This window comes from Triticum dicoccoides, chromosome 5B (genome assembly GCF_002162155.2).
Source record: "Triticum dicoccoides isolate Atlit2015 ecotype Zavitan chromosome 5B, WEW_v2.0, whole genome shotgun sequence".
In the NCBI taxonomy this organism is placed as follows: Eukaryota; Viridiplantae; Streptophyta; class Magnoliopsida; order Poales; family Poaceae; genus Triticum; species Triticum dicoccoides.
Window position 1 is genome coordinate 576,306,621 of NC_041389.1, and position 9,808 is coordinate 576,316,428.

Below are 9,808 nucleotides of genomic sequence, written 5' to 3' on the forward strand. Positions count from 1 at the left end.
AACAATATTAGAACAATATATTCGTTTCCCTAATTGATCGATGCATGATCAACCAAGTTCATCTTCTCCACCTCTGCTTTTAGTTCTGTAAGAACCTATTTTGCACTAACCAACTGAGAAAGTGCCTCCTCCTTCACCAACACCATCTTAGCAAACTCTAATTAAAAAAATCTGAGCTCATTCTCCATCTTTTTTTCCCGTATCTTGAAATATTCTTCAGCGTTGTCAATATTTTTTCTAAGCCTATCTCTATTCTCTTCCTCATACATGCTCCAAAGCTTTGCTAGGCACATGTTCAAAGACTATAGCCACTCTTATCAACCCACTCCAGGTAATAACACCTTCGTTCATCCTATAATATTTAAAACTAAATGAGTAACATTTTGTAAGGAAAATGAGTTTCTAGCAACATAGAAAATCAGCACATACATATTTTGAAAAACCGAAGAAACATCTTAATTATGAAACATCTTCTCAAAATTATCAATGTGCAAATAAATTAATTGCTACAGAGACAACAACCAAATTCAAGAACATCACAATATATAATTAACTGCAACAACTCTAGAAGTTCTTAGTCATGTACTATAAATAAGTAATTAAACATTGTATGAGGAAGCTAAATGTAACTGCAACAACATAGCGACAATGTTTGAATGAAATAAAAACAATATTAACATGTGTGTACATGCACAAATTTAGTAACATAGAACTAATAGCACTAAGGCCCTCCACTACGTAGGCTAAAATCGGTGTCAAAACAACTGTTGCTACATTTGGCACTGGTGCACTGCACTGACGAGCCGATGTCAGAGGAAAAATTCAGGGAACCAGACTCCTGAGCACCTAGTTACTCCGATGCCCAGTTCCTTCGCGCCATAAAGTTTTAGTATTTTACCGCTTGGCTGCTCGGATGTGTGGAGCAAAGTTGGCTGTGCAAACTGCTGAAGCGGTGCCAAATAATTTTCTTAGGGCACCGCTGATGAGATGACAATATTTTTAGATACTAGGAAGAAACTATGACCCTGTCTTAATCACATCCAGAATAACATAACACAGTGAGAGTATCTGAATCATATCTAACAAATGATTTGTTACAATGAAAGTGGGGTCAATCTTCTCTGCACATGCCAGAAACTTCGTCCCACTGTCCACAAATTCAAAAGAAACTAACTTCGTGCATGGAGATTGATAGTGACAACGAGCAGGCAGATCTTCAGCCACCCTGCTCCATTCATTGAAAGTGATGGTCCTAGGGAGCTACAAGAGAAAGAAATGATTCAAGTCGGCCACCGGGTTAAAAATCCTTTATTCCAAATCTAAACCCGAGAGAGAGGAGAGAGGCATACCCGGCTGGTGAAAGAGTCGCCATCATAGAAGGAATTGCTGGAGAGGTCATTGAAGAAGACCATGGCAACTGTGGCGGTCGGATGCTAGACAGTGAGAGTGAGGAAGCAAGCGAGGAAGCGTCTATAGCTTGGGAAGGAAGGAAGGAGGAAACAAGGTAAATGTGGCTTGTGGTCGATCGGGGAGAAAAAGGGGTGGGTAGGGGGGGAGAGTTAGATATTTAGCAACAGGAAAAAAAATCGAAAGGTGGAGGGAAACTTGGCGCGTGGTGCCACCTAGGGTGAAGTTACTGTAGCATAACTATCGGGGTGTTACAAATCTCCTCCACGAAAAGAAATGTCGCCCCGAGATTTGAGAGGTAGAGTAAGAGGGAAAGGTCTGGCTATGAATCTAACAAGTCTTCTTGGTCTTGGTTGCTTTTCTCGAAGATGTTGGCCTATATGGTTGGATGTCTTCATTTTTCTACATCATTGCTTCGCTACAGAGTAGTTGTCCTTCCTTTGGAATCTTTCTCGTACCTACGAGAGAGTATGGAGGGAAAACTCTAGAAGAGAGGATCTCTACCAAGTTGGTTAACAGATGAGTATCTCAGCGATCGGGAACAAAGACATGTCTCTAGTTACAACCTAGGAAAAAACATCGAGAGCAAGGTAAGAAGGTACAAGATGTTTCAAATTGGGTAGGCAATCTTTTGATGCCCAAACCAAGATGTGTTAAGGGTCAAAAGTGTCGAAGAATGAATCTCGCTTCTGATACCGGCATGGATGATCTCGAGGAAGGTGGCTCACAGAAACGCATACAAAGCCAAGTGCAAGGGTAATTTCGGATACAAGGATCATATAGTCATTTACATGAAACTTCACAACCAATGAGAGAGTTTCTGTAAGGAATTCTGAAAAATGACTGGCCTGAGGTAGAATGATAACCAATCACATGGTTGTTGAAAAATGACTGGCCTGAGGCAATAATAAATTGGTTGTTATACTATTTCCTTGTTCATGATTAATGTTTATTATTAATGCTAGAATTGCATTGACCAGTAAATTATATACACGTGTGAATACATAAACAACACCGTGTCCCTAGTAGGCCTCTACTGTACTAGCTCGTTGATTAAAGATGGTTAAGGTATCGTAACCATACACATGAGTTGTCATTTGATAACGGGATCACATCATTATGAGAATGATGTGATGGACAGACCCAACCATAAGCTTAGCAAGTGATCGTATCACTTATTTATTTGCTATATCTTTCTTCATGTCAAGTATCAGTTTCTCAGACCATGAGATCATGCCACTCCCGGATACCCGAGGAATACTTTGTGTGCTATCAAACGTCACTTCGTAACTGAGTGATTATAAATGTGATCTACATGTATCTCCAAAGGTGTCCGTTGGGTTGCATGGATCGAGACTAGTATGGTAAGGAGTTTTCATCTTGTCCCCCAAGGTGGCAATGCACTTCAGATTGTCGTTGGATGTAAAATCATGTGTTTGGGCCTCCCTACTGTTGTTGGCCTTTTTGTCCTATGTAGCAACACCCGAGGGGCATGGCACCATGAGTACTTTTGCAATGCTTAGAATTATTCTCGATACGAGTAGTTTGCAATGCCTAGGTAAACTTGCATAACAATTTTCAAATATGAATATGATTCTAGTTATTTTGTGCAAGTTTTGTACACACATCATTAATATTACGACCTCTTAGTGTACTGAACAAACCACTTTTCATGGTAAGTGTTTTGTGTAGTGCCGCTAAAATGTCACATCGGTGACATGGCTCTATTTTGGTGGCATTGCACAAAAATATTAGAAGAAGGATTACATGAGGATGATTCATCTGCATCATCTCTAAGTTTGCAATTTGTTAAGTTGCTATTTGCCATATATTGAATCCTTATACTGATATTGTGTGTTATAGGTATGATAAAGTCACCGTCTTTCACTAGCAATTCCAGATGTTAAGGGTCTTACCTGGACTCTCAACTACTCATCGGACAATGCGATGGTCATTTTTGAATAGCTGACAGACTCGAGAGTATTCTCCTAGTTAGCCGCCACACATTGCCGATTTCAAAATTTTGTTTGATATGTTTACTTTAGATACATTTTAGGTTCTAGCATTCTATTTCTTGCATATGTTGCCCACACATTTGGATATATAAAAAAGTGTTTATGAATATGACACAATGCAATTATGAGATGAATGTGGATGTGCATTATGAAAATGCATCGAATGTGTATTTTGAATACCTCTGAAATGAAAAAAAATCCACCCCAAACACGAAATACATGATGTTCTTCTTAAGAAACCACACGTAATATTAGTACATAGGAGGTGGTTCCAAATAAGAAGTCAATTCTGATGTTTCAGGCATTTGAGGCATTTCTCTCAACATACCGCATACGGTAGAATATCATTGCATGTAGTTAGATAACCGCCCACAATTCTAGGCACATTAGTGACACGCGCTGAGCATGATTAATAATATAGCCAGCTGATGGCTATAGGAAACCGTCATGTCATCTATAGTCATCATCGATATGCACTCATACAATAATGTGGGCTATAAGGTTGGCTATTACATAAGTACTTTTTTTCATCTTCTATCTATCTCTTTCTTCTCATTTATTGCATTTACCTAAAAATGCGTATATAGCTTGGCTCTTGCATGAGAGTTCACTGCTCTTACTTTTTCACATCTCTCCCTTCCATATAGGCAAAAATGTCATGTAAGCAGCCTATAAGCCCACTATAGTACTTACTCATAGGCAGAAAGGAAATAACCGCCTCAGGCCCATGTACCAAAACCACCTAAAACATCTTTAGTCTCTCGTTTTTATTACTTTTTCGCTTCTCCTTTTCCTCTCTCTTTTCACTTACGATTTTTTATAATCAAATCATGGTAGGGCAGCAGGACATTTTCCTGATGTCTTGGTTAAACAAAATAGAGCTCATTTTATTGATATAAATTGAAAGGGAAATATACATGGAAGATACATTGCCAGTGGCTAGCCAAGCACACATCACTTGGATGGCAAATGGGCATTGATGTACGTAGATTATTCAAGCAATGACCCAGGAAGCATGCACCCCAACATTTCCGCATGCTAGCGAGCAGCAACCATTCTCCAAATATCTCATCAAATGGAGATGCTATTGGGGATGCCCCTAGCCGTGAGCCCGGTGGCATCGCCATTGTGGTCAGAGGTATTGGGGTAGAGCAACATGTATGAGAACTTGACTGGCCCATTGCGGTTCTTGAGCTGGGGGTTCCCGTTCAAGGCAACCACCTCGCTCTCGATGCCCTCCAACCTCGTGCCAAACCGCTTGAACGCCTCTAGAGCCTTCGCGTCTGATGTCCACTCCGGCGTGTCACGTTGCCCGAGGTAAATCTCGTCGGAGGAGTGCTTGGATAGGATCTCGAGCAGTGAAATGCCAATGATGGCCTGCACCTGGTTGGTGATAGTGTGGATGAATACCTTTTCGGGCTCGCGGGCCAGCATGGCATATTCCTCGGTGCCCGGCTCCGGCATCGGACGACGGCTCGCTGACGGCTTGTTGGGGTGGTAACCTGCGTACGGGTACTGCCCGAAGTTTACAGCGGCGTGCAGGGCCGACCCTGTCCAGATAATGGTGGTGCATGCCTTGACCAGCTCTGCCAGCGTCTTCATCTCTGGCCACCACGCAGCGTCCTTGAGGTCGCCGTGGCCGACCTCGCGTACCTCCTTCCACCACGCCTGCAGCTCCACGTCACCCTGGAGCACGCTGTCGCTGGTGTAGTAGATGGCGAGATACTCTGTCACCCACTGCTCGATCACAGTCCATATAGCCAGCCCGTCCACCGCGTAAGGGTAGTCCTCAAGCAACAGCCGCACCTTGTGCGGGCTTGATGGGTCAGGCACGGCCATGCCTCTGCATTTCATGATTGATTAGTACCATGTTATTAATTGACGAATGGTTCTTCACATACTTAACCTAACCTGTAGAACAACTATTTAATTACCTTTTGATTAGATCGTCAGGGAGGGCCTGCTCGTTGAAGTTCCAGTCTTTGTAGGTGACGGAGGACATCTCCATGGCGTACTTGCGTTGGAAGACGGTCAGCTCGATGACTCCGCCGGCGTTGATGAGCAACTCACGCGCCCGCGAGTTGATGTTCATCGTGTCACGGTAGTGTGGCTGTAGGAGCTTGTGCACCGGGTGAGTCACGCTTAGTTGCCGGTTCGTGGCGATGATGAAGGGCTCCATCACGGCGTGCGTGTTGAGCCAGTGGCTGACCAGCTGGTGATAGCCGTAGTCGTTGACACAGACGTACGCCTTGGCTAGCTGCCATATCCATGCCTCGACGCCGGTGGACGCTGGCGTGTAGACAGTGCTCTTTGCGGTGGTAAGGCCGCCCTGCAGCAGAGGCATGCTCAGCTCGATGGCCACTGGCGCCAGCGTGCCGTCGCCTCGCAGGAAGAACAGAGTCCTTGTGGCATAGAGGAAGGTGTCGTCGAGGTTATTGAGCCTGACGAGGTATGGCATCATGTTGTCGTGGTGGTCAAGGATGTAGAGCCTGTTGCTGGCCATTGCCTGCTGCGCGGTGAGGCCCTCGAGGCTATTCCTGATATGCGCCTCAGTGATGGTGCTGGTGTGGTCACCGTACTGGCTTGGATCCAAAGTACTCTTGGGAGGAAACTCCTGCAATGGATTAACTTTTACCATTAATTTAGAGTTCAGTTCATACTTCTCACGACCGGCATGGGTATATAACCCTCGGGTTTTTTCCCCTCCTAGTTTAGCCATAATTAACTAACAAAATATAAGATGCCACAAATGATATATCACTTTTTTTTTTGCGGGGAAAATGATATATCACTTGATCTTAGACTCACCGTGACACGTGTGATCATCATCGGGTTGACCCCGGCAAGAATCTCCCTTGCAAACTCCTCGTCGGTCATCCATGCTATCTCGTCCTCTGGACGTGCACGATTAGTTAGCATGCCAAACTCATACAAACATGGAGTAGCCATTTATTTAAGTAATATAAGCGCGTGCCTTTGATGACTTGTGGCTTGGGGAGCTTGAGGAGGTAGTCGCCGCCCATGGGTATGAGGTCCTTGACGAGCTCGAGCGGGAAGCGCTTGCGCATCTCCTCGAGGGCCGGGATGTTGGGCAGCTTGATGCCGCCCTCGTAGAGCTTGAGGATGTCGGCGAAGGAGTCGAACTCGCCGGGGGAGAGGTCGACGTAGGTGCGGATGGCCGGTATGATCCCGTCCACCAGCGCCTTGAGCGAGTACCCGAGGAAGTCCGACTGCTTGAGATGGCCGAACAGCTCGTCCCGCGGCACGTAGGTGTTCTGCACCAGCGGCAGAAGACGGCTCTCGCGATCGGGGTCTGCGCGCGCAACGGATTTTACGCGTAAGTAAAGTGGCACTGGATGGTGGAGAAGAAAATTAAGGGAAACGCACTGGTTTGTGAGAGCTTGCGGCCGGTGCGGCAGCGGCGAGGGTAGGGAAACTCCTTGGAGCCGCCGAGGATCTGGCGGGTGTCGCCGAGGTCGTGGTAGATGTCGTAGCGGTAGACGCGCTCGTGCGCCTCGTACGGCCCCTGCTGGTCGTCCCCCCTCAGGTTGCGGAGCTCGTCGTCGCGGTAAGGCTTCAGGGCCGCCGGCATCTTGCTGGGCAGGTACGTCTGCATATATATATACTTAAATAATATAGTTTGTCTAATTCACAACTAAATGTTTTTTAAAAATGTCACATCTAAGCTAAATAATAAGCGGACATGTAAACACGTTTTCATCCATTGAAATGGTAAAAGAAGGAGAAAGAAGCACGACAAGGCGGTTGATCCAAGAACTCACGTCGTTGGCGAAGAAGACGCGGTTGTAGCGGTACATGTCTTGCGGGTAGACCCATGAGTTGGCGACGAAGACAACGGTGCCATGGCCGGGCACGTCGTCGAGGGTGATGGTCTTGAGGAAGAACTCAGAGGCGTGGTTGTTCTTAACGATGATGGCGCCCGGCACGCCCAGCTTGTCCACCGCCCAGTCGAACGTGACGCTGAACTTGGAGTCGCCCACGGTGATCAACGGCAGGCTCGTGATCCACCGCTCCAGGCTCGCCTCCGCGCCCACCTTCCCACGGTTCCCGTTGTCTACACACGCAAACGAGTAAGAACAAAGAAGTGCGGTCTACACACGCAGGTGAATTGCATGTTTGCCCGTGCTCACTGGAGTCGACGATGGTGGAGCTGATGAGCTGGCAGGTGACACCACGGCCGAGGAACTCGGTGACGCTGTCTATGATGGTGGCGCCCAAGTCGTTGAAGTCGAGCGCGTTCTTGCGCGTCAGGACTACCGAGCCCTTGAGACGTGCCCCGGTCAGCCCGCCGATGATATCGCTAAACATCTTCCTGTATGTATTGCTTCTAATTAAGAGCAGTGGTGTAGTGCTAGTGTGGCTGGTGTGTGAGCTCTACAATGGCAGCCCGGCTATTTATAGATGAACGAAGGGGCAGGGGTGCGAGCTGAGCGTTGGCTACTCTACGACATTATTGGACTTTGGGGTCTCCTACTTGTTTGATAAATCGGTTTCATTATTAGGTAAGGGATTAAGATCAGATATTGTATTCACTACGTGAGGACAGCCTGGGCAGATTTAATTATAGTTAGAGAGCACCGGTCAACAAAAGATCTCAATCTCGTGTACCTTAGGCGGCAGAGAGGTTTGTTCCAAACGGTGCTATGACAGTGATCAAACCCGGGCTCCTGGTATATATGTGCACCACACGCTCCTGGTATGTGCATCAAATTCGGACAATGGTGAAGTGGTTATCTGCAGAGACGCAAGTGGAGCGGCCTTCCATACTATGTCTATTTTACTTGTGCATTCACGAGCTTTGAAATGTAGCCAAAGATTTGAATTGCACGTGATTTGAACGACATCGCACCGCTATTGCCCCTAAACTAAATCGCGGGATATATCACTAATTTCATGGGATAGATATAGCGCCGCTATCGCAGAAAGTGTTACTCTAGTGCCGAGCTCAACTGCGCCCATATGAACTGTAAATTCCACAAATAGCAAAATAAAAATAAAAAACTGAACGTTTTTTATGGATGAACGTCAACAAGTTTTGTAATATCCTGCAAAACTTCACCACGAAAAAACATTGGTAGAGGCGTGTGCAAAAAAAAAAAGAGTGCTCGAAAATGTGTCTTTTTGAGTCCCGTTTTGTATTTTTACAGGCCTTCATGGATGTCTTTCAAAATTTCACCACCAAAAAACATCGGTAGAGGCATGATGTTAGCAAATTTGTTGACGTTCATCCACAAAAAAAATTAGATTTGCTTGACTCTTTGACTATTTTTGAAATTCACCGTTCATGCGGGTGTTTTTGAGCTCGGGTGCAAATAACCCATTTTCGTGCTATCACGCCATTTTAGGCCTACCACAATAGGACCAACAGCCCCGATTTTAAACTTTGAATTTAGCTCATAAATGTGAAAAATGCAAACTTTCAGAATGAATACGTTTCAACCGGACACAAGGAAGACATGAAGTTTAGCAAGTGCTTAGCTTCTTTACGTATTTACCTCGGTGATAATGTCAATAGTAATGAATTAAAATAATTATGCACATGAGTAGTTTATATGTTCATGAATCTTTCTCCAACATACTATGTTTACTTTAAGAGATTAGGATGGCTCAAAGGAATTGACTCGGCATAAAAATTAAAGATAGGTCATTCGCAGAGGGAAGCGGGGATTGTCATGTGCTTATTGGGTTTTGGATGCATAAGAGTTTAATGGAGGAAAACTTGACTTTACATTGCTTTTTATGATGGTGCCCATTTGCATTATTATTATGGTCTTAATCCCCATCACAAGTTTATGTAAAGATTTAATTCCCTTCCAATAAAAACTTACACTCAATTAAATGGTAACTTTGATACCTGCTGAGAGGACAATTTAATTGGAAGACATTCTTGACCAATAGGTATGTATAGTAGAGACTCATGGATGTTATTGGATTCAATGGGTTTTTGATGCACAAGCAGAATTCATGCTTAGGAGATGGTTATCGGGCTAGCAAAGGCTCAAATAAACCATGCTTGTTGGAAGATCCATGAAAAATAAATATAGAGGTACATAACAATTCATTCATTAGGTTGTCTTCCATGTCTAGCAAAACCAATTGGTTCATGTTCTAAGATATACATTGAGAGTTCACAATCATAAAGGATGTCCAAGTGATATATTTGCATGTGATATCTCTCTTCCTTGCAGTAAGTTTCATGAATTGCTTCAAGTGCCCAATGCTTGTTTGTAATTATCAATAACATTTATTCATTTCCCCCCACATGTAAATTAATAATCTCCCACGAGATAATTCTATGAGAGTGAGATGCAGGGTTAGAATATATAATTACGAAAAGCAAGAACAAGTGTCGTGCCATCTCTTTA

General features: G+C 44.6%; 1 protein-coding gene across 1 annotated transcript; it reads right to left on the reverse strand.

Moving 5' to 3' along the window:
* Positions 1 to 4,288: 4,288 nt before the first annotated feature.
* On the reverse strand, positions 4,289 to 7,800 carry LOC119311743 (linoleate 9S-lipoxygenase 2-like). The gene is made up of 7 exons (XM_037587441.1): positions 7,574 to 7,800; positions 7,205 to 7,497; positions 6,810 to 7,032; positions 6,397 to 6,735; positions 6,231 to 6,316; positions 5,357 to 6,036; positions 4,289 to 5,265 (listed from the first exon to the last, which is right to left on the reverse strand). The coding sequence occupies exons 1-7, from the start codon at positions 7,749 to 7,751 to the stop codon at positions 4,494 to 4,496; spliced, it is 2,571 nt and encodes an 856-aa protein (XP_037443338.1). The 5' UTR covers positions 7,752 to 7,800; the 3' UTR covers positions 4,289 to 4,493.
* Between the last annotated feature and the right edge of the window lie 2,008 nt (positions 7,801 to 9,808).

Coding starts and splice junctions, on each gene's coding strand:
- LOC119311743 (XM_037587441.1), bottom strand. CDS start 7,751: ATGTTTAGCGATATCATCGGCGGGCTGACCGGGGCACGTCTCAAGGGC. Junction 6,736..6,809: donor CCGCAAGCTCTCACAAACCA/GTGCGTTTCCCT, acceptor TTGCGCGCGCAG/ACCCCGATCGCGAGAGCCGT. Junction 6,317..6,396: donor CAAGCCACAAGTCATCAAAG/GCACGCGCTTAT, acceptor GTGCACGTCCAG/AGGACGAGATAGCATGGATG.